Consider the following 26,431-nt stretch of genomic DNA (forward strand, 5'->3'; position numbering starts at 1 on the left):
GAGAAGGAAAGAAAAAATGACATTCGATGAACATCTACTATGTGCCAAATGTTGTGTAAAACATTTGATTTTCTATTCCTTACCATGTGACAAATGCCACAATTTTACTTTAATGAACAGAAAATAAGCTCAGACCAGCAAAGTCACCTACTGAAGACTACATGGCTAATCAGTGGCAGTCCTGGGATGCAGACAAAATTTATTTTTCAAGTCTGTATTCATTTCAATCTACTTTATTGCAGCATTAAATTTGAATGTTAGAAATAAAATGATTGTGTCTAAAGCTAAGACTCTCAGATAAAAGTTCCATTTGTTATATTATAAATAAACATCAAAGTGCAATCTCCCATGTAGCAAGGCACATGGAATGGCTGAGTTTGAGTGTAGTGTTCAGAACCCAGGGAGAAGGAGAGAGGGAAGAAAGGTAATGGGAATAAGAGACAGAAAGAAGTAATAATATCTCAAGAAAGAAACCCCAGGGCTGTAGGCTACTGGGGACATTTCAACCACTTGTCATGACCCCTAAAATCTATACAATGTAGTGTATATATATATATTTTTTATTTTACTGGGACAGAGATTTAGGCTGTATTCCTTGAGGCTGCTATGTTTGACAAAGTTATTGTTGGAGGACCTCCCAACTACCCATCACCTATATTTAACCCTGGTCTTCAATCTGTTGCATTAATGGTAATGTCCATCAATGGCTAAGGTGATATTCTAATATTTTAATTTTTAACTCGATGTGTTGTATGGGAGGCAACATAGCATAGTTGATGAAAGTGGACTCTGTAGCCACATTCCCTGAGTTCAAATCCCATCTCCAATATTTACTAGCTGTGAAACTTGGTCAAGCTATGTTTAACTTGTCTGTCAGTTTGCTCATCTGCAAAACAAGCACAAGAGTAACTATAAACGTAGGGATTATTATACTGGTAAAATTAGCGTGTGTATAGAATAGTGTTTGGCAAGCAGAAAATGCTAAATATGCTAACTCTTAATTCCAGAAGAAAATATATGCTATTATTGTTTTCATTTATAAAGTGAACCACTATGTTATGGGGCTTATTCTATATAAATATCAAAGGAAAAAAGGATTAAGGAGAAAGTTTTTGGTCTTAAATACTATTATGGTATCAAAGATTTAGGGACTAAAAATGTAAATAATATAATTAAGCTTTCTGTTTTGTTTTTGCATGATAGCAGAAACTACCAAATCATTTCATAGATATTCACTATCCCTAAAAAGGCAAAATAACTCTGGTGAAAACATTTGGTATTTTTTGTTTTTAAACCATAGCCCTACTTAATTGACCTGTTTCTGATCACCTTAACCGTCTTATTTCTCGTTTTAATCAAAAGAGAAAGGAGGGAGGAGATGAAAGCCGGAAATGAGATGAAGTCAGGGGTAGGAAAGAGAGTCAAGGATGGGGCAGTGTCAGAAATGGCTGGCAGGTTTATGCCAAGCCAATAAATTAAGTTTCAAATATATTCCTTTCACTTATCTTAATAAAATGTCTATGGTATTACCATCACTGGGTTATTGTAGCCTTTTTCATTGTATTTTCTAACCCATAATGTTTTAAAATTATCTTTATTACATTTTACTTTCTTTAATTGACAAAATGTATATATTTATTGTGTACAAGATGATGTTTTGAAGTATGTATAAAAATTGAATGGCTAATTAACATATCCACTACCTCAGCTAGTTGCATGTGGCAGGCCCTCTACTTCAGAGCTTGATCTGCTTTTTATTTTATTTTTTTGGATTATTATTGTAACCACTGTTTATTAAAGACTTCTGACCTCTGATTTCTTTAAAATATTTTTGATCTCTAACCCTTTCTCGTCTAGGTCTTTTTCTGTAGGATCCAACACAGTAATTTAAGATGCTATTTGCTGACAGGAGATCCCAAGAACCCATTATGAAAATGAAGGCAGCAAACAACCTTTGAATATATTTCCCAATTTAAAAAGCCTTCATTACATAGTACATTTCAGGCTGAGAATTTTAAAAATTTATCATAGTTTCAGTAATTGTAGAATCCTCTCGAAGTTTGGCATGATATAGACTCATTTGTAAAATGTGTATTTTGTTTGGCATTCAGTAGGAAGCTTGCCAGGCAATACATTTAATTAAGAACATGAGGAAGAGAATAATTGTGGTTTGGCATAGTGTATTATCATTACTTTTAGGTTCTACATGTGTTTAAGATAGTGGTCTCCTAACAAGGTATGCATTTGAAACTAGAGGTAATTTCCCTTCCATCAGTCCAGGGTTTTGAAACAGGGAAACCTACTATTTTGAGGGGAAGGGTACTTTAGCTGCTCTTTAGATATAACACTGTCTATCATTTAAGCTATGGGAGCCTTAGCTGCTCTCCTTAGAAACAACCTTTGTCCATTGTTTAAGACCTTGAAAATTGATGCATTGCCTTTCAGGAGCGTAGACAGCTTTATTTAAGTTTAACTTTCTCTAGAGATGCATTGAAATAATGAAATGCAATGCCTTTCTTGAACATAACCATGTACATAACATCTAGTCCTGCCTGATGTGTAAAGTAAATTTGATAAGAGCAACTCAAATATTGTAATGATTAATGTTGATTTTATTTTATTACGAAGCAAACTTTGTCAGCAGATTCAGAGAAAACGTGGGATGATAACCATCTATGAGACGAGGTTTCCATTGTGTTAGACATGCTGTTTCATTTTTACAGGGAAACTTCCTAATAATGATTTTGAGAAGCACCATGGGAAAAAGGGCAATGAAAGGGCCTTTTTTGGCTTACAGGGCACAAGTATTTTAGGTTCAGATTTTCAGGTATAGAGTTCTTTGATCATTTAGCTTTGCATGAATCAACTCTGTCTTTTATCACTACATAGTGCTATTCTTCTTAGTGAACAAAGACTTTCTTCTAATAACACATCTTATTGGATTTAATATTAGGGCATCTATTCTCAAGGTCAGTTCAAGGCATAAATAAGATATGCACCAAGATTGTTTTCACTCCCTGTCTTTTCTTTAGCAACTGCATTTTGGTCTCTCAGAATTTTTCTTTTCTCACTCTAGCTAGTTTATTCCTTTCTCCCCTCTTCACTATCCCTCTTTCCTTTGAAGCATCAAAACAATTGCTTTAGTGAGTTGTTTCTTCAGGGCCCTATTCTCTGCTAGGGACAAGGAAGAGAAATCTAATAATTAAAGCCCTGAAATTCAGTGTGGTAAGACTCAGTAGAGAGTTAGGAAATATAGAGAGAAGTGGTTTTAAATGGATGGAACAGCTACATTCATTCAGATAATCATTCATTTATTTTTTTCAAAAAAGAGAAGATAGAAAAATATCCCCTTATCATATTTCAGTCCAGTTGCACATCTTTAAAGAAACGAGTTCTTTGTGAAAGGATCCAATTATATAGGTGTTTAGCTACTCATTCACAGTAATGTGTCAAAAACAGTATGCATTTTTTCTCACAGAAATGCTGTTCTTGTATCAAAATGGTCACTCACTCAGGAAACAAATGGAAAATTTTTCCAAAACTTAAAAGCATACTTCTTGCTTTTTTCCTACCTTGCAGAATCCTGAAATCAACTCAACTTTTATACTGTGGCATTAGGAACCAAGATAACATGACTCCAGCTTTATACTCAACTACTCTGATATAGTTCCCTTTTTTTTTTTTTTTTTTTTGAGACAGAGTTTCATTCTTGTTGCCCAGGCTGGAGTGCAATGGCATGATCTCGGCTCACTGCAACCTCTGCCTCCTGAGTTCAAGTGATTCTCCTGCCTCAGCTTCCTGAGTAGCTGAGATTACAGGCAAGCACTACCATACCCAGCTAATTTTGTATTTTTAATAGAGATGGGATTTCTCCATGTTGGTCAGGCTGGTCTCGAACTCCCAACCTCAGGTGATCCACCCATCTCAGCCTCCTAAAATGCTGGGATTACAGGCATGAGCCACTCCGAGACGTTTTTGTTTTACTTAACAGCAAGTAAACAGATTCAAGGAGAACTGAGAGGAACAAAAATAAACCATGTAAGGAAGAATACATGAATGGTGTTCTTGTAGGCCTTGTTGACTTTCTGGTACTCTCTGAGTTTAGACATCCCATCCTTTCCCTATAGGAAAATTTCTTTCTCTCTCTCATGCTTAAATCATGATGCTTAAATGGCATAACTTAGTAATGAGCAAACAAGATCAGATCAAAGGGTGGGAGGGGTAAGATCATGTAAAGAGACCCAGGCCACCACTCTCCACTTCCAACTGTAGTATCCTCTTGGCTAACCCAAGATATGTATACCAATCGACCAATGTGCAGCACCAGACTTTATATTTCACCAACATTTGGCTGGATTATTTTAGATGAACAGATAGTATGTCATTTCAGTACTTCTTCTTCATTGTCCTAAGACCTAATTCATTTATTTCTGGATTTTTTTTCACTTATCTCAGCAATACTGTCAACATTTTCCTTTTAAGTGATGCTAGAATTAATGGATTTACTTAGGTAAGTCTTGGGGTAGCTCCTCTTTGGAAGCAGGAGAACCACTATGAGACAAACTAGAAGATAAATTTAATTTGTATTTCCATGTGGAAGGCCTTAGATTACACATTTCTTAGGCTTGGACTTTCCATGTTTGAATCAATTGTGGAGAATAGATAATGGGATAAAAACAAAACACAATTAATGACTGTGAAAACAGATTTAAAAGAGAAAGATTGGAACAGGGACTCCAAGATGGCTGACTAGAGGCATTCAGCAATTGCCTCCTCCACAAAGAAAAACTAAAATAGCAAGAATGCAATCATACTTTGAATACAGCATCTAAGACAGAACACTGGAATTCAACAGAGGAGTGTCAGGAAACACCTGCAGCAAAACAAACAAACAAACAAACAAAAAACAAGGAAGCAAGGCAGCCAGCTTGGTCAGGATCACCTGGGAACTTGGAGAGTCACCCCAGTGTGGGAAAATGGAAAATGCCCCAGCAGTCCACATTCCCATCATGGACTCCTGCAACCCTAGTCACAGGAGAGTTCCTCGACCCCTGCAGACCATAAGGCTCCCACAGGGAGCAGTCTGGATAGTGTGTGATGGCATTGCTCCACATAGGTAGCTCTTGCTGGGTCCCACGCACACCCTGAGTCCTAAGCAGTTGCAGCACAGTGTTATTTTGAGAATGTGACCCAAACCAGACTGCATCTCTCCCTGGGGCCCAGCAGCCCCTGCATTCCTACATCCCTAGAACCCCACTGACATCTCCCTACATCCCTTACAGGACTGCAGTGGCATGAGAGTGATTAGACTCAGCAGAACAGCAGGGTCCTCAGCACTATAGAACACACAGCATCTTGCACCCCAGGGTATAGGTGGTGTAGCAGGCAAAGCAGAGTGCCCCTGGGACAAAGGGAGCCAAAGCATGTGCTCCCAGAACTTGAAACTTGCCTGCCTGGGGCTGCTGCTACTGATAGCAACTCTGCCTCCTCAGCAATCCTCAGCTTGCGCATGCTCTGAAGACTGGCTCTCCCCACTGCTGCTGCTTCCGCCAATTCTGGACCCTGCAGCACATATTTCCAAGAGCCTGAGAGCCAACTGGCTGTGACTGCCATCACTGAAAATAACCCCAATTCCCAGAAACAGGCCCACAGTGTACTTGCACGTGCCTCGAGGATGGATTCTCCCTGCTCATGGCTGCCATCGTGGTCACCACCCAGCACTTTACCAGGGGAGCCCAGGTTTCATCTGGCCTGCTGACCACAGCCTATACCAGTGGCACAACAGAGGGGGCCTAATGACAGGCTTGTCTGGCCTGGCAACATCCCCCATGCCTGGGCACATTGCCTAGGGAACTAGGAATGATCTTGCCCCACCCGCTACCACTGGTATCAGTGCAAGTATTTCAGAGGCCTAAGGGCAGGCCCACTCAGCTCATCACAGCCACCACTAACAGAAGCATGTTTCATCTGTGAGCCCATAGGGTTGTCCTGTCACAGCTATGGCCATTGTTCATGCCGTGCATGCTACCCAGGAGCTTAATGAACCGCATGACCCAATACTGCCACTGCCAGAACCCAGGAAAGCCACCTGGAGGTCCAAGAATTAGCCTGCTTAGACCTAATTACATTGGTGCCCATGCACACTGCCTGGGACCCAAGGACAGCTATGCTTGGCCCACCACTGAGGCCTGAGGACCAACCCACCTGCAGTTCCCATCCCCTATAAAGCCTTGCACTAACAGCCACAGCCTAAGTGACAGAGGGAATCACAGACACCACTGAGGCTCTTTACAGACAAATGAATCACATGGAGGCTACATTACTGCATGCACCCAGAATCAAAGCTAACGTGCCCTATGAAAGCAACACTACAGATAGATCTTCAGGACCTTCCTCTACAAAAGCCAATCCAAAAAAATAAAGAAGCGACTTACAGCATATACAAATATATCAATGAAAGGACAAAAGAAACATTAAATGTCAAGGAAATATGCCACATCTAAAGAAACACAATAATTGTCCAGCAAGATATTACAATAAAAAAGAAATTAATGAAACAATGAAAAAAGAGTACAGAGTAATAATATTTAAAAAGCTCAGTGCTCAGTGAGATACAATAGAACACAGATAAAGAATACAAAAAAATTAGAAGAGACAATTCAGAACATAAATGAGAAATTTACGAATGTGATAAGTATCATAAAAAAGAAACAAAAATTCTGGAACTAGGAATTCAATGAATGAAATACAAAATTCATGTGAGAGCTTCAACAACAGATTTTATTATGCACAAGAAATAATTTTATAGTGGGAATAAAGGATTTTTTAAATAACTTGGTCAGACAAAATAGAATAAATAATAAAAAAAGATTGTACAAATCCTGTGTAACACATGGGGCTCCATAAAGTAACCAAAGTTTCAAATTCTGGGTATTCATTCCCAGAATTTGAACTCAAAACATAAGTTGAAGAGAAGTCCAAAGTCATAGAAAATCTATTTAGTATAATGATCCTTGGAAACTTACAAGTCTTAGGAGAGATGCGAACATCCAGATCCAGAAAGCTTAAAGATCCCCAAATAGATTCAACCCAAAAAGGTCTTGTTAAAGGCAAATTATAGCCAAATTGTTGAAAGTCAAATACAAAGAAAGGATTTCTAAAAACAGGAAGAGAATGATGTTAAGTCAAATATAAAGGAAACCTTATTAAAACTAACAGCAGATTTTTCAGCAGAAAAATTACACATCAGGAGAGAACGAGATGATATATTCATAGAGCTGGGAGGAGAAGAACCAAAAAGAAGTCAATCAAGAACACTATACCCAGCAAAACTGGTCCTTCAGCTATAAAAAAGAAATAAAGTCTTTCCCAGACAAGCAAAAACTGAGCAAATTTATTACTTTCCTGTGTTTTCATGACTCCTTTAAAAGGTTCTTATATCTGAAAGTGCAAAGATGATATCTATTATCATGAAAACACAAGAAAGTATAAAACTTACTGATAAACATACAAATGTAGAAACTACTCAAATAGTACAACTACAGAAAAACACCAAACCTTAATGATAAACAATAAGAAAGAAAGGAACAAACTATACACAAAACATCCAGAAAACAATTTACAAAATGACAGAAATAAGTCCTGACACATGAATAATAACCTTGAAGGTAAATGAATTAAATTTTGCTCTTAAAAGAAATAGCGTGGTGGCTCAGACCTTTAATCTCAGCACTTTGGGAGGCTGAGGCAGGCAGATCACGAGGTCAGGAGTTCGAGACCAGTCTGGCCAACATGGTGAAACCCCATCTCTACTAAAAATACAAAAATTAGCCGGGCACAGTGGCACATGCCTGTAATCCCAGCTACTCAGGAATGAGGCAGGAGAATCTCTTGAACCCAGGAGGTGGAAGTTGCAGTGAGCTGGATTGTGCCACTGTACTGCAGCCTGGGTGACAGCACAAGACTCCGTCTAAAAAAGAAAAAAGATGGAGACGGGCTGAATGGATTTGAAAACAAAAACTAAAACCAAAAACAAGGACCACGTGACTCAACTATCTACTGCCTCCAAGAAACTCACTTAACTTGTAAAGACATATAGAATGAAAGTAAAGGGATTGAAAAAGATATTTTGTGCAAACAGAAACCAAAAGTGAGCATAAGTATCTCTATATCTGATAAAAACATATTTAAGTCAAAAACAGTAAAAAAGAGACAATGAAGGTCATTATATTAAAGATAAAGGGATACATCAAGCAAGAGTATATAAAAATTATAAATACATATGCACCCAATATGAAACCATCCAGATATATGAAGGAAATATTATTACATCAAAAGGGGGAGATGTACTCCAATGCAGTAATAATTGAGACTTCAACACTCAACTCTTAGCATTAGAGAGATCATCCAGAGAGAAAATTTAAAAAGAAACATTGTATTTAAACTGCACTTTAGACCATATTGAACTAAGAGGCCAATCTACAGAGCATTTTATTGAACAGTCGTAGAATATACATTTTTCCCATAAGCACATAGACATTCTGTAGGATTGACCATGTCAGGCCACAAAGCAAATCTTAACAAATTTTTAAAAAGTTTTTAAAAAGTTAATAGCATACCAAGTATCCTCTTATGCCACAATCTAATAAAACTAGAAATCAATAAAAAGAGGCATTTTAGAAGTTGTACAAATACATAGAAATTAAACAACAATCTCCTAGACAACCATCAAGTCAATGAAGAAATTAAGTAGGAAATCAAACAAGTTTCTGAAAAAATGAAAATAAAAACACAACATACCAAAACCTATAGGATAGAGCAAAAGCAGTGCTAAGAGGGAAGTTCATAGCAATAAATTGCTACAATAAAAAAGTAGAAATGTTTCACATAAACAACCTAATGATGCACACATCAAGGAATTAGGAAAGCAAGAACAAACTAAATCCAGAATTAGCACAAAGAAAGAAGTAATAAAGATCAGAGCAGAACTAAATGATACAGAGACTAAAAAAAAAAATACAAAATATCAATAAAGCAACAAGTTGGTTTTGTGAAAAGATAAAAAAATTAAATAACCTGCTATCTAGACTAACCAGGAAAAGAGAGAATACCCAAATAAACAAAATTACAAATGTAAAAGGAGGCATTACAATTGACATCACAGAAATGCAAAAGATCATCAGACACTATTATTAACAGTTAACATTTACAAACTGGAAAACACAGGGGAAATGAATAAATTCCTGGGATCACAAAACCTACCAAGATCAAGTCTGGAAAAAATAGAAAATCTGAACAGAACAATAATGCATAATAGATTGAATCAGTAACAAAATGTCTCCCAACGAAGAGAAGCCCAGAATTGGATCCTTTATTGCTGAATTCTACCAAACTTACAAAGAATAACTAACATTGATTTTCCTCAAGCTGTTCCACAAAATTGAAGAGGAGGGAATTCTCCCTATTTCATTTTATGAGGCAGCATTATCCTCATACCAAAACCAGACAAGAGTACAAGAAAGAAAGAAAACTATAGGTCAATATCCATGATGAATGAGACATAAAAACCTTCAACAAAATACTAGCAAAATGAATCAAACAGAACACCAAAAAGATAATACATGTTAATCAAGTGGGATTTATCCTTGGGATGCAAGGATGACTCAATATACACAAATCAATAAACATGATACATCATATCAAAAGAATGAAAGATTAAAAAATGTGATCATCTCAATAGGCTCAGTAAAAGCATCTGATAAAATTCAAGATCTTTTCATGATAAAAACTTTCAAGAAACTAGATTTAGAAGGAACGTACCCCAATATAATATAGGCCATATAATTACAAAGTCACAGCTAACATCATACTGACTGGGGCAAAGCTGAAAGCCTTTCTATCAAGATCTGGAACAAGATGAGGATGCCCACTTTTATAACTCCCTTTCAAGATTCTAGTACTGAAGGTTATCAGCCAGAGCAATCAGGAAAAAGAAAGAAAAGGCATCCAAATTGGAAAAAGGGAAGCCAAATTGTCCCTCTATGAAATGAAATTATCTTATATTAAGAAAAACCTAAATACTCCACCAAAACACTCTTAGATTTGGTAAATTAAGGAAAGTTGCTGAATACTAAATCAACATACAAAAATCAATAGCATTTTTATACATCAGTCTGAACAATGTGAAAAAGAAATCAAGAGGCGATCCCGTTTAAAAGAGCTACAAATTTTAAAAAGCCTAGGAATAATTTTAACCAAACAAGGAACGACCTCTACAAACAAAACTATAAAACACTGGTGGAAGAAATTGAACAAGACACAAAAAATAAAAAATATATCTCATGCCCATAGATCAGAATAATTAATATTGTCAAAATATCAATACTACCAAAATAAATCTACATTTTCAGTGGAATTCTTTCAAAAGAGCAATGACATTCTTCACAGAAACAGAAAAAACAATCCTAAATATTACATATTAATAGAACCACAAAAGTCCCCAAATAGCCAAAGCAATACTGAGGAAAAGAACAGGAAAAAGGACATGACACATCATACTACCTGGCTTCAAAACATATCATAAGGCTATATAACCAAAAAAAGCATTGTATGAGCATAAAAATAGACACATAAACCAATGGAACAGAATAAAGAACCCAGAAGTAAATCCACACATTTATAACTAACTGATTTTCAACAAAGTTGGGAAGAACAGACACTGGGGAAAGGATGGCTCTTCAATAAATGGTGCTGGGAAAACAGGACAATCATACTCAGAAGAATGAAACTAGCCCCCTGTCTCTCACCATATACAAAAATCAAATCAAGATCAGCTAAAACCTAAACGTAAGATCCAAAATTATAAAACTACTTGAAGAAAACATAGGGGAAATGCTTCAGGACATTGGTCTCTACAAAGATTTTATTGCTAAGTCCTCAAAAGCACAGGCAAGATAAAAATAGGCAAATGGGACTATATTAAACTAAAAAGCTTCTGCACATCAAAAGAAATAATCAACAGAGTAAACAGCCTGTTAAATAGTAGAAAATATTTAATATTTGAATTATTTAAATATTTAATATTTTAAAATATTTGCAAACTGTTTATCTAATAAGGGCCTAAAGTTCAGAGAATACATGGAACTGAATTCAACAGGAGAAAATAATAATCATCCCATCAAAAAGCGGGCAAAGGACATGAATAGACATTTCTCAAAAGAAGACAAATGACCAACAGGTATATGAAAACATGCTCAACATCACTAATTAGCATGAAAACACAAATCAAAACTACAATAAGATATCATTTTACCCCATTTAGAATTACTATTATTAAAAGGAAAAAAAAAAAAAAAAACCAAACGCTGGCAAGGGTATGTTGAAAAGGGAACTGTTATACACTGTTGATGGGAATGTAAACTAGTACAGCCATTATGGAAACCAATATGGAGATTTTGCAGAAAACTAATAGTAGTACTAATGTATGATCTAGCAATCTCACACCTAAGTATTTATCCAAAGAAAAGCAAATCAGCATATCAAAAGGATACCTGCACCTTTATTTTTATTGTAGTATTATTCACAATAGCAAAGATGTGAAATCAATGTAAGTGTTCATCAATGGATAAATGGATAAATAAAATGTGGTTTTATTTACACACACACACACACAAAATGAAACACTCAGCCATAAAAGAATGAAATCCTAACATTTACAACAACATGGATGAGTCTGGAGGACATTATGCTAAGTGAAGTAAGTTAGACAAATATCATATTCTCCTCCATATGTGAGAGCAAAGAACATTGCTCTCGTGGAGGCAGAAAGTAGAATGATAGTTATCTGAGGCTTGGCATGGTGTTTGTTGGGAATTGGGGGGATAAGAGAGGTTGGTTAATGGGAGCAAACATACAGTTAAAAGAGCAATTCAAATGTTCAGTAGTAGAGTAGGATGACTATAGTTAAAAACAATGTATTGAATATTTCAAAATAGCTAGAAGACTTCAAATATTTTCAACAAATAGAAATAATACTTGACATGATGGATACCCTAAATACCATTACTTAATCATTACACATTCTATGCATGTATAAATAACAAAACAATACATGTACCCCATAAAAATGAATGAATTTTACCATCAATAATTTTTTTAAAAAAATAACTAAAATATGGCAACAGAAAAAATGTGAAATATTAAAAGTCAGCCTGCTGATAAAAAATGAACTGTTGGATACATATAATATCCAAAATAATATGTTTCTCCCTAGAATCAGAAAAATACTTTTGTCTTGAGGTATCTAGTTCTATGAAGGGTATCTCTAGGTTGAGTTTTACTATAATAAACACCTGGGAATGAAGATCAAAAGGTCTTCATCTTCTCTGGTGTATTTCTTAACACAATAGGCTGGCATTAAAAAAAAATTATTTAATACTGGAGTCTAATAGTGATCTTTTCAAAATCAAAATATTAAAACCAGCAGTCAGCCAGGCACGGTGGCTCACGCCTGTAATCTCAGCACTTTGGGAGGATAAGGCGGGCGGATCAAGAGGTCAAGAGATCGAGACCATCCTGGCCAATATGGTGAAACCCCGTCTCTACTAAAAATACAAAAATTAGCCGGATATGGTGGCACGTGTCTGTAGTCCCAGCTACTCGAGGGGCAGAGGCTGGAGAATCACTTGAACCCGAGGGGCGGAGGTTGCAGTGAGCCGAGATTGCACCACTGCGCTCAAGCTTGGCGACAGAGTGAGACTCCGTCTCAAAACAAACAAACAAAAAACCAATAGCCGTTCTTTGGGATGCAAATCTTTTACATATGCGGGTGGATGGATGGATAGATTTATACATTTTTTCATGAACCACCATAGCTAACGTTTATTTTTTCATCAACACCACAGCTAATATAATATATATATATATATATATATATATTTTGTTTTGTTTTGTTTTTCCCCAGGGGCAAAGGGCCACTAAAGCATACAACCGATGTGATCTATGCAGCAAAAATGATATCAGAATCAGGATCAAGGATGGATGTCCTTGCTCGGCAGATTGCTAATCAGGTGAGTTACTTACAAATGGACATGGTAAAAGTTCATGCTAACTGCTCTTTGCCATTAGAACATTGATTTGGGCAAAGTTAAATTTGTACTCTATTCAACCACTTTTTCTAAATTATAATTGAATTTCTAATAGTATTAATACACTAGGTAATAGATGATTATAAGGAAGCTTAATTATTTCTTAGGGCAGTTTTTATTTTAGCTTAAAATATACTCAAATTATTTCTAGTATCAGTTCTTCAGCATCAAATATGCACAATTAATTTTAATCAACTGTAATTACAAAACCGAGTTTTGTTGTTGTTGATACATTATATTTCCTTCTTTCTTTTTTGGTTATGTATTTTTAACATTTATTTTCATTATGTTTTATTTTTAAATGACATATAATAATTGCATTTGTAGAATACATATATTTCTATACATGTATACACTGTGTATTGATCAAATTAGGGAATGGGCATATACTATTCCTCAAGCATCTATCATTTCTTTGTTTTGAAAACATTCAAAATCTTCTCATATAGCTATTTTAAAATACACAATAAAGTATTAACTATAGTCAGCCTACTATGTTATAGAAGACTAGAATTTCTTCCTTCTATGTAACTGTATTTTTGTACCTTTAATTAATTTATTTTTATATTCCCCTCTCCACTACTCTTCTCTGCCCCTGATAACCATTATTCTATTCGTTAATTCTATGAGATCAACTTTTAAAACTCTCACATATAAAAACATGTGATACTTGTCTTTCTGTACCTGACTTATTTCACTTAACATAATGTCCTCCAGTCTTGGTCATGTTGCCACAAATGACAGGATTTCATTCTTCTTTGTGGCTGAATATTCCATTGTGTTTGTATACCACATTTTGTTTATCCATTCCTTCATTGGTGGACAATTAGATTGATTCTAACTAACTGATTGACAGTTAGATTGTGAGCAGTGCTGCAGTAAGCATAGGAGTGCAGCTATTTCTTCAACATATTGACTTCCTTTTCTTTAAATAAATACCTGGTAATGAATTGCTGGATCATATGGTAGTTCTATTATTAGTTTATTAGTAGTAGTCGTCGTTTTTAAAGAAAACTCCTGTTTTCCATAATGGCTGTACTAATTTACATTCCTACCAGCAGGGTATAAGAGTCCCCATTTCTCTACATTCTTGACAGAATTTATTTTTTTTCTTTCAATTATAGCGATTTTAACTGGGATAAGATAATATCTTATTGTGGTTTTGATTTGCATTTCCCTGTTGATTAATGATGTGGAACATTTTTTCATATAACTATTGGCCATTTGTATGTCTTCTTTTGAGAGATGACTACTCAGATCATTTGCCCATTTTTAAATTTGTTTTATTCTTCTGTTGATTTGTCTTATGTATTCTGTATTTTAGTCCCTTGTCGAATAGTTTGAAAATATCTTCTATCATTCTATAGGTTGTGTTGTCACTCTGTTAATTGTTTTCTTTGCTGTGCAAAACCTTTTTAGTTTGATATAATCCCATGTGTTTAGTTTTACTTTTGTTGCCTGTGCTTTTGAGGTCTTAGCCATCAAATCTTTGCCAAAATCAGTGTTCTGAAGCCCTGTGTTTTCTTCTACTAGCTTTATAGTTTTGGATTTTATGCTAGGCCTTTACTTTGATTTGATTTTTCCATATGGTGAAACGTAGGGGTCTAGTTTCATTTTTCTGCAATAGATATCCAAATTTCCCTCTACCGGTTATTGACTATCCTTTTGTCAGTGTGTGTTCTTGACACTTGTTCAAAATCAGTTGGCTACAAATATATGAATTTATTTTTGGGTTCTCCATTCTGTTCCAGTGGTCTATGTGTGGGTCTTTTTATGCTAGTATCATGCAGTTTTAGTTACTATATCTTTGTAATATATTTTGAAGCCAGGTAGTGTGATGTTTCCAGCTTTTCTCTTTTTCTCAGGATTTCTTTGGCTATTCAGGGTCTTTTGTGGTTCTATGTAAATTTTAGGATCTTTTTATTCTATCTATGTAAAAAATGTCGTTGGTATTTTTCTAGGGGTTACACTGAATCTGTATATTGCTCTGGGCAGTATGGACATTTTAACAATATTAATTCTTTCAATACATGAACAGAGGATATCTTTTTTGTCTTTTATTTCTTTTATCAGTATTTTATAGTTTTATAGTAGAGATTTTTCACCTCTTTAGTTATATTGATTTCTAGGTGTTTTGATTTTTGTAGCTATCAGAAATAGGATTGCTTGCCTGATTTCTTTTTTAGATTGTTCACTATTTGTGTGTAAAAATGCTGTTGATTTTTGCATGTTGATTTGATATCCTTCCACTTTATTGAATTTGTTTATCAAATCTAAGAGGTTTTTTGTTTGTTTGTTTGGTAGAGCCTTTAGGTTTTTCTTAATATAAGATCATGTCATCTACAAACTAGGACAATTTGACTTCCTCCTTTCCAATTTGGATAATCTATATTTCTTTCTCTTAGCTAATGGTTCTAGCTAGGACGTTCAGTTCTATGTTGAATGAAAATGGTGACAGTGGGTAGCCTTGTCTTGTTTCAGATCTTATAGGAAAGGCTGTCAATTTTTTTGCTTATTTTTGCTCTTCAAAAATCAATACATATTAAAATGTTATAATGGTAGGTTTTCTGGGTTGACAATATATTCTAATATAATATTTAAAATTCAAAGAAAAATACTATTTAGTAGAGTACTAAAGATAATACTAAAGATATAAAATGCATAAAGTGCATAATTAATATAGAGACTGGTGTTTATAAACATTTTGGTTTCCTTTTTTTAGATTTCTCATGTTTATTTCAGTATTTCTAAGCAGCTGCTACATCCTTAGAATTATTTTACGCTTTAATTGAAAAATCTGTTGCTTTCATTATTGTGTTGAGATATTCAATTAATATTTCAGACTGGGGTATAATATAATTTTGTGGCTTTTATATTGTGTTCAACTTCATAGTACATATTTATTTCCCTTTTGGAAAAAAAATGGGGATTTTTTGCAACTATTTCATATTATTTCTTGCTTATATAGTCAGAGGGAAAGGTTTTTGGGCTTCTTTTTATAATGATTAGTATTGTTCAGTATGCTTATACTCTCTTTCTTGGAAAATGAAGCACTCTCTCCTATTAAATATTGTATTTGTGGATATAAAGAATAGGAAACAAAGACTAATTATAATAAACTAATAACATTCCTAATATTAAAGAACACATATCTTTCCATGTTACTTTATTATAAAATTTTATTAATCCTGTTTTTTTAGCATTTAGTATTTACGGCAAAAACAAACTCTATCCTAATATAAGTCAAAATTTCTGAGTTTGATTATGTGACTGAAGCCTATATATGCCCATAGTTTTCTTTATTTTAGAATTTTATTGCATTCAGCTTTATGAGAGACACTAAATCTTAGTGAAAGAAGTGAAACCATAGTACATTAGACATATTTACATGTATTAATAACTTTTTAAATACTGAATGCTTCCTACCATTTTTTCCTGTTTACTTTGAAACACCCAGTTTTCCAAGTTGACATAATTGTGTCACGTTGAAGGTTTTTTTTCTTATATTGATAATCTTTCATTGGATCAGGTTGCCTTGAACTAGGTACTTTTATAACATGGTTTTATTAAACTATGTCATTGTTTTTAGCATTATTCAAATGGTATGGGAGAAAGCAAAAGTATCATCTTACTTCTGTACAGTTTTGACATTTTAAAAGAAGCTTAGAGACGTAGTCACTGACTAATAAAGAATTATAGATGACTCTTTTTAGCCTTTTCCATTTCATACATAAAATAGTTTCAAATTAATTACTTTTGTTCTGAAGAAATACAGTTCTAAGCAATCAAAATTGAGAATGAAGAAACTGACTCAGTTATTACAGTGACCATCTAGGGAGGTTGTCTATGAATGTGCTTCTGACATTATTATTTGATAGATTAAGAAATTTTAGGCAGAAAATAATATCTGAAATTGATTATGAAATGCAATTGAGTAATGTAAGCAACATGATTTTCAGTGTCTATGTATATTATGAAAAAAATCTGCTGGAACATTGGTTGCTTTCTCTTTTGATCAATTTAATAGTTCAAAAATAATACATTCTAGTTTTAATTTTTGCTGGTGTGTCAGAAGGTCAAACACTAATTTCCATTCCAACTAACATTTAGATTTGAAATTATATCTATATATTTAAATTATTTAAATGCATGTTTATATATATCATCTATTACATATATTATTAGACCAATTTAGTTACATTCTGTAAAGTTTCAGAGTTAAAGTTCATATGTAGAAAGAATGAAGCAGAATTGGATTAGCTGATGCTTCTCATTCTGCTTGCTTGGCCTTTTTATTTTTATTTTTCACTTTTCCTTCCTCCATTGCTGCCTTAAGAGCATATTTATTGTGTGTGTGCCACACACAATTCACTACTCTGGCACTGGCATTAGCTAGTTAGAAAGAGAAGAACTAAAACCTTCCGCTTAAGTTTATTTTTCCCAATCATCCAACCGTCTCAAAATGGCGGTAGCTTAAGTATGCCATCTAGGACATATTTAAGTCTTCTAGAATTTTAGCACAAATTTTGTCTCCTTTAGACAGTATCCTTGTATAAAACAAGATTGTTATAGCTATTCTTAGCTATAACAATTCTTAAAAATTCTGCTTGTGAATTAAACAGAATAAGTTGGAGAAGTAAAATACGAATCCAAGATTTCAGGCTTTCAGTACGTATTTTTTTCTATTTCTGTACTCTACATTGTAATTAATCATATTAGCAGATATTCTAAATTAGACAAAGTAACACCTCATAAGGTAGGGATAAAGCACAAAAAGATTTTAAATAGTTATAGAAGCAGTATAACCTAGATCGGAAGGAGACAATAGGAGCCAAAATAAAATTAACATCTGCTAAAAGTGTTTTGTACCAGGACAGAACAGTATTAGACTTTCAGAACACCGGGTGATATTTAAGGAGCCTAATTACTTCCTCTTTGTAATTTTGCCAAAGCAAAGATATCAAGGCTAATAACTGGACATTCACACCTAATTGTAATTGAACACAATTGAAATGAACTTTTGGTGTTAAATACATTGACAGGTAGTTCTAGTTCAAGAAAAGATGATTTTAAAAAACCAAAGTAAGAAGTATAAACCAAGTCACACAAAATGCACTCCATTATGAACAAAACAACCTACGAGTATAATTTATGTTAATATTTTACAAAATATTCTTGGAGGCTGGCCTTATTTGAATTGTTTCATGTTTATATTATAAGAGGCAAAAAAAAAATATTTCAATGAAACTATATTACTGAGAAGCTTCTGGAGCATTCATTATATCATGATTACACAACTCCTAAGGATATAATTCCTAGATATGCCTTGTGACAATATGTATATTTTAAGGGTACTACCTATCTGGAATTTATTTCCAGCAGAGATTTTTTTTAACATTTTTTTTTCAAGAGGTTTTTGGGAAACAGATGGTGTTTGGTTACATGAATAAGTTCTTTAGCGGTGATTTCTGAGATTTTGGTGCACCCATCACCAGGCAGTGTACATTATACTCAATGTGGAGTCTTTTATCCCTCACCCCACCCCCAACCCTTTTCCCTGAGTCCCCAAAGTCCATTGTATCATTCTTACGTGTTTTCATCCTCATAGCTTAGCCCCCAATTATAAGTGAGAGCATACCATGTTTAGTTTTCCATTCCTGAGTTACTTCACCTAGAATAATGGTCTCCAATTCCATCCTGGTTACTGCAAATGTCTGATAGAATTCAGCTGCGAATTTGTCTGGTCCTGGACTTTTTTGTTGTTGGCAATTTTTAAATTACCGTTTCTATCTCAGTGCTTGTTACTGATCTGTTCAGAGTTTCTGTATCTTCCTGGTTTAATCTAAGAGGGTTGTATATTTCCAGGAATTTATTCATCCCTTCTAGGTTTTCTAGTTTATGCATGTAAAGGTGTTCATAGTAGCCTTGAATAATCTTTTGTATTTCTGTGGTATCAGTAGTAATATCTCCCATTTTGTTTCTAATTTAATTTATTTGGATCTTCTCTCTTCTTTTCTTGGTTAATCTCACCATTGGTCTATCGATTTTATCTATCTTTTCAAAGAACTAGCTTTTTATTCCATTTATTTTTTGTATTTTGTTTGTTGGTTTCAATTTCATTTCGTTCTGCTCAGATCTTTGTTATTTATTTTCTTCTCTGGCAGAAATGTTGATAATTAGATTAGTTCTCCAGATTAATAAACTCCTACGTTATAAAAATAAAGGCACAGAAAGTTCTCAAGAATTAAGCAAGACTAAATGACTAAATGTATACTGAAATATTTGATCTGTTTGCATCTTTCAGGTAATAGTGAATCTCCTGTTCTAAGAGATGCTGCTTTACTATTTTCCGCTTTATCAAATGTTTGGGTTTTTTTTTTTTTTTTACTGAAACAGTGTTTTAAATGCTCCTAGGGTGATTATCTATTCAGGTTCACTTCATGAATAGTTACAAAACTATGTAACAAAAGAATAAAGTGTTCTAAGGTCTAGGTGGAAGAAGCTATTTTATATAAATGGAGAAGAGGAAGGATGAGCAAAGTTTCTTCTTGTAGTTGGCTGGCTATCTTTAACCAAAAATTCCAAATAACCAGAATTTGTCTGAGTTACCTTTCCACCATCTTTTCCATATCCTTATTTTATGTACAGGATAATGCAATTTTATGAGTTTGTTTCAATCGAAGTAATTCTTTGAATGACCAATTTCAGGCATCAGGGAGAGGGTGACACTTTTGAGTTATGATCTATTGCGTAGGACACTCCTTTCTTCTGAGAATCTCTCATGGGAGTAACATAAAGCTGAAAAGTAGCTTGAGTCATAATTTTACATCTACTAAAGTAAAGGAGCTTTGTTGAATATGGAAAGCATCTTGTCTTTAATTTGTATTGTGTTCAAAGTGTATGTCACTTTCTCAATGGCTATATGAGCAAACCAAGTTGAAAATAAAAATGAATTTGAAACAATTCTTAAACTCAAGACAATTTCAGCCTAAATATGGACAAAATATGATAAGCTTTTAACAGCATATATAATTTCTGGTAAAAACAACCTTTATTCATTGAGATACATCATGCACCATAGTTTCCCAAATATAACTCTCATAAATCAACATGTCCAGTCTTGAACATACCATATGAGACAATGTTATCCTCTACCACTGACATTATAACAGAGTTCCAGTGTATTTTTAATCATACTTCTATGGGTAACTTCTCTGTTCTGAGTGTCAGAAACCCGAGTTTGCTAAACAGCAGCTCTCATAGGCATAGCAAAGAAAAAAATACTCAAAATATATTGAAGTTTCTAGGTGTAGAATAAGCACAAATTAATGGCTGACCAGATTTAGGAGATGGAAAAGAGGAAAAAGGCATTCTTCAGTGAGATAGTTAATACAAAGAGAAAAATAGGTGAATAGGTGAGTAGGCAAGATAATGAGTGAAACAGCTGAGAGATAAATGTGTTGAGTGTGAAATGTTGATGAGATGCTGAAATGAGATGGACAAATGCAGTAGTCATATGGATTGTCTGACGGAGCTGGATGATAGAATTTTGTAGTTTGTGTTGTGTAAGTGACAGATGAAGCCAGAGCACTGTCTGCTGTTGTCCAAAAAGAGGATGAAAGTAAAAAAAAGAAATGCTCAGGAATAAAAGATGAGAGCAAAAACAGGTGCAGGCAAAATAACAACAAAAAATGCTTACAAAGGAGGCTGCGAAGGTTGGTATAAACTAGCAGAAAATCTAGGAGGAAACATTCATGAAAATTAACATTTATGAGAATCAGTAACAAAGATCTAAAAGCTCCAGAGAGGTGATATAAGGGAAGAACTGCAACATATATAATGAATGCGGTAATTATAAGTCCATTAGTGATCTCAATGAGATAAAATTCTGTGGACTGGAGGAGTTGAACACAGTTCTTAGCCTGATCAGGAAAGGAAGAATCTTCACTGAAACATTTTAGTAGGCATATTCATAAACAAAAAAAGGAGAGATGGGATTTGAAGCAGGATTTTCCTTTGAGGGACATGATAGAGTCAGGAATCAGAAAAAAAAGGTATTAACAGTAGGGGAAAAGATGGGATCATTGATGATCTGTGAGGCTGAGCAAGATGAAACAAGGCAACCTCTGGACTGCATTACAGGTGAAGAAATGAGCTCTGTGGGATGGGAAATGTCATGAGCACCAAGTGCTTTTGCTACCACTGATTGCTTTAAATTCCTATTTTTGGAATTCACAATGACACCTAGTACTTTTCATTAACAAACTTTTCCAGCTTAGTGCAATTTAGGCTATTTTCTGTAGTTGCAAAATTCATTTTATTTATTTATTTATTTATTTATTTTTAAATGGAGTCTCTCTGTCACTCAGGCTGGAGTGCAGTGGCACAATGCAGCTCACGGCAACCTCCACCTTCCGGGTTCAAGCGATTCTTGTGTCTCAGCCACCCGAGTAGCTGGGACCACAGGCACGAGACACCATGCTCGGCTAATATTTTGTATTTTGAGTAGAGACAAGGTTTCACCATGTTGACCAGGCTGGTCTCAAATTCCTGATCTCAGGTCATCTGCCCACCTTGGCCTCCCAAAGTGCTGGGATTATAGGCGTGAGCCACCACACCTGGTCGCAAAAGTCATTTTGAATTTCTTAAAGTTTAGGCCCCAATATGGGCAAAAAAATACTAAGATTATGAAATAAAAGTCTTCAAAAGTGTTCATTTTGCTAATTCACCCCTGAAATTTAAATGAAAAGGTAATGAATTTTTTTTTATATTTTTTCCTCATTACTAAATGATGTATTCCATATTGGTTTCAAGCCTCATGCTAGAAAAGTGAAAACTGGCTTAAAGTGAGAAAACCACATAGGCTGAAATGCCATCTGCTTACATGTAGTGAGTCCCTGTGATTATAAAACTTAGATTTAAAAAAATCATGCATTAAAGAGCTAAGTAGATGTTCTGGTCAACATCTCCTATCTAAGTTAACTGGGAAATAATAACCAAAGTGTGCTAATAGTGTACCATTTTAGCCTAAAAGTCCCTAATAGTATTCTTTTAAAAGTTATCTTAAAGCAAATTTTTTTGGTGAAACAATAGTCAAGGGTAAGAATGTTCTACAAACCTAGAGCCCAAAGTTTTTCTGTCACTTTCACATAAAAATTTAAAAGGTGGGAAAAGCATTGTTCAATGTTTTTAAATTTAATTTTTTAAAGAAATATACATATTTAAGGACTTAAAATATACAATGTAATAATCAACAAAATTAAAAGACAACCTATGATTTGAAAGAAAATTTTGCAAACCATAGATCTGATAAGGAATTAATATAGAAAGTGTGTAAGAAACATGCAGAACTCAATAGCAAAAAAATCCAAGTAACCTGATTAAAAAATGGGGAAAAGACCTGAATACATAAAAATGGCCCAAAGGAGATTTGAAAAATAGTAGAACAATCTTAAAGTAGGAACGAGGCATTCTCCAGATTCTGCTTCTAAGTGAGCAAAGGCTCAGAACTAACTCAGAAAGGCTTTCTGGTGTCAATGGGAAAGAAGGCTTTAATAACTTTTATACTATAAGAATTTACCACATAGTATTTTGTTCTACTTTGGTTATAAAACTGGCTGCTACTGTTATAACCAAGATATTCTCATTAGTTCTGAAAATGAAAGACAAATTTAGGTCAAGCAACTTTGAACTTCAAAAGATCATTTTTCATACTTTCTACTCATTTGACTTATTCTTTCCTTAATAGAATTGTAGGCTCTTCTACTATGGCCTTGGAGGAGTCTCTGTTTTGCTTAAACATGAGTGACTGCAATTGGTTATTGGTAAAGAATCTAATTATTAGTTTGACAGTTTGATTTTATCAGGAGTTGTAGAGTGGTGCTAGTCTTCAAGGAACACATCCACATCAATCCAGTTTATTACTGACAAATAAGACTGTCAATCTAAGAAGCCAAGTTACAAATCAGAATGGCAATTTAATATTTTCAAAAAAGATACAATTGGCAAGAAGACTGATACTGTTCCTAGAACATGGAGGTAAGGAGGTGGAGCCAGATCATGTTTGAACTACTAGCTCTACTACTAATACCATTTATTGGCAAGTCAGTTAACCTCTCTGTGGGTCAGTACTCCCCTTTGCTAAATGAGGATAATGATTCCACTTACCTCATGAAATTGTGGGTGTTGTGTGATTATTAAAACAATTAGTATAGACAAAGCATCTAGAATAGCAGATGACAGATGAAACACTTTACGTGTCAGGGATTATCACTGTGTCCATACTTATGAATGAAGAATAGACAAGAAAGTTACTCAGTGAGAGCAATAATAACAAAAAATGTTTTGAAAGAATGTCCTATAGAAGAGATTATTGTGCATTCATGTGAATGAAACAGAGAAAACTAAATTCAAATCATTTACTCTCTGAAACTTATTTTGCAAATCTACAAAATGAAAATAGTAGATCTAATTAAAATGGTGTTTTGAGTACTAATTTAGAATTATGCATGTAAAGAACTTGGCATAGTACCTAGCACAGAGGAAGTACCTAATAAAGATCAGCTGCCTGTCAAGAGAAAACAAAGAGATGACTTGTTTTTCATCATTATAGGCAATTTCGCATCTGTAAATTGGGGAAAATATTTGTGTCTGTTTTAGTGACTGAGTGAGATAATATGCCTAAATTAGTTTCCATAGCATGTGGCACATAGTAAAAGCTAAATGAAAATTAACTATTGTTCTTCCTCCTCTGTCTCTGCCTTCTCTTCTTCCTTTCCCTCTTTCTTTTCCTTTTCTGTCTCCATATCTTTCTCCTTTGCAATCTTCTTGATTAGCTACAATTTAATCCTTTTGAGGAGATTTGAGGGATAACGCTCATTTGTTTACTGAAAACTTGAGAAACACCCTTAATTTCTATATTCTTGTCTGATTGTGTCTCTGGCTGGCTATCCTGTATCTATTCATGCGTATATGCATGCCTGTCTTGCAGATTGATAGTATTTCTGCAGAAGAATTGAATTATTTGCTACCTTTGTTGATTATTATCAACTTTGACTCACGGTAACAGGTTCTCATCTTGTGCACACACTCTGGAACTACGTAGTCTATTTTAAAAATATAACAGAGAATAAGTACCTCACAAAGTTCCCAAAAACACTCCAGTTTAAGTTACTAATTACTGAATAAAAGCAGAAATGCATGAAAGGTTTTCTGGTTGTTCATCCTACTTTTTAATTTGCAGTTTAGGTCATTAGAATAAAAGCTTTAAAAAATAGCATTTTATAGTTATAGAAGAAATACATATTTAAGATATACAAAATTTGAATAAAATAAAAAGTGTTGATTATATCATATTTATTTATTATTGTCATATATTTATTTCCCAGCATCTTTTAATTTTTTAACCCAGAGTCCAGAATTTATTTATTTTTAATGCATTTAAAAAATAATTTCAACTTTTATTTAGATTCAGTGGGTACATGTGCAGGTTTATTACCTCAGTATATTGCATGATACTGAGGTTTGAAGTACAATTAATGCAATCACCCAGGTAGTGAGCATAGTACCCAATAATTAGTTTTTCAAGTCTTTACTCCCTTCCTCCCTCCCCTGTCTAGTAGGCCTCAGGGTCTACTGTGGCCATCTTTATGTCCATCATTACCCATTCTTTAGCTCCTACTTGTATGTAAGAACATACAGTATTTGGGTTTTTGTTCTTGCATTAAGTTGCTTAGGATAATGGCCTCCAGCTGCATCCACGTTGCTGCAAGAGACATAATTTCATTCATTCCTTTTTATGGCTGTCTGTTATTCCATGGTGTATATGTACCCCATTTTATTTATTCAGTCCACCGTTGGTGGATACCTAAGTTGGTTCCATGTCCTTGCTTTGTGAATAGTGCTTCAATGAACATATGAATGCAAGTGTCTTTTTGGGTAGAACAATTTATTTTCTTTTGACTGTGTCCACAGTAATGGGAGGAGTGAGTCAAATGTTAGTTATGTTTTAAGTTCTTTGAGAAATCGCCGAACTACTTCCACAGTGGCTCAACTAATTTACATCCCCACCAATAGTTTATAAAGTGTTCCCTTTTCTCCACAGCCTCACCAGCATCTGTTGTTTTCAACTTTTTAATAGTAGCCATTCTGACTGGTGTGAGATAATACCTCACTTTGGTTCGATTTGAATTTCTCTGATGATTTGTGATGTTGAACAAAATGTTCAGGTTGGTTGGCCACTTGTATGTCTTCTTTTGAGAAGTGTCCGTTCATGTTTTGATATGGTTTTGGCATTTGTCCTTCCCAAATCTCATGTTGAAATGCAATTCCCTGTGTTGGAGGTGGGGGCCTGGTGGGAGGTGTTTGGTAATAGAGGCAGATTCCACATGATGTGCTGTCCTCAGGATAGTGTGTTATCGCAAGATCTGGTCATTTAAAAGTGTGTGGCACCTCCCACCTCCCTCTTGCTCCTGTTCTCGCCATGTCATGCACCTGTTCCCACTTCACCTCCCACTGTGAGTAAATATTCTGAGCCCCCGCCCCAAAGCCAAGTGGATGCCAATGCAATGCTTGTATATCCTGCAGAACCATGAGTCAATTAAACTTTTTTCTTTATAAATTACCCAGTCTGAAGTATTTTTTATAGCAATGCAAGAATGACTTAACACATACCATTTGCCCATTTTTAATGGGATTGTTTTTTGCTTGCTCAATTGTTTAAGTTCTTTATAGATCCTGGATAGTAAAACTATGTCAGATTCATAGTTTGCAAATATTTTCTTCCATCGTGTGGGTTGTCTGTGTACTCTGTTGAGAGTTTGTTGCTATGCAGAAACTTTTTAATTAGAGATTCCACTTGTCAATTTTTGTTTTTGTTGCAATTGCTTTTGAGGATTTAGTTATAATGTCTTTCCCAAGGCTGATATCCAGAATGGTGTTTCCTAGGTTTTACTTCAAGGATTCTTATTGTGGAGGTCTTATATTTAAATCTTGAATTCATCTTGAGTTAATTTTTCTAGATGATGAAAGATAGGGGTCCAGTTTCATTCTTCTGCCTTTGGCTAGCCAGCTATCACAGCGTCATATGTTGAATAGGGAGTCACTGCTTATTTTTGTCAACTTTGTCAAAGATCAGATGGTTGTAGTTGTGCAGCTTTATTTCTGTGTTCTCTATTCTGTCCCATCAGCCTATACATCTGTTTTTGTGCCAATACCATGCTGTGTTGTTACTGTAGCCTTATAGTGTAGTTTGAAATCAAGTGATGTGATGCATCCAGCTTCTTCTT

General features: G+C 34.5%; 1 protein-coding gene across 1 annotated transcript in view; it reads left to right on the plus strand.

Annotated features, from left to right (window-relative positions):
* Positions 1-26,431, plus strand: part of CTNNA3 (catenin alpha 3) — a 1,732,244-nt gene that overhangs the window by 1,650,294 nt on the left and 55,519 nt on the right. The window contains exon 14 of the mRNA XM_025397086.1: positions 12,962-13,067. Coding sequence (XP_025252871.1) covers positions 12,962-13,067 — 106 coding nt within the window. The remainder of the gene's footprint in view (positions 1-12,961; positions 13,068-26,431) is intronic.

Source organism: Theropithecus gelada, chromosome 9, assembly GCF_003255815.1.
Source record: "Theropithecus gelada isolate Dixy chromosome 9, Tgel_1.0, whole genome shotgun sequence".
Taxonomy (NCBI): domain Eukaryota; kingdom Metazoa; phylum Chordata; class Mammalia; order Primates; family Cercopithecidae; genus Theropithecus; species Theropithecus gelada.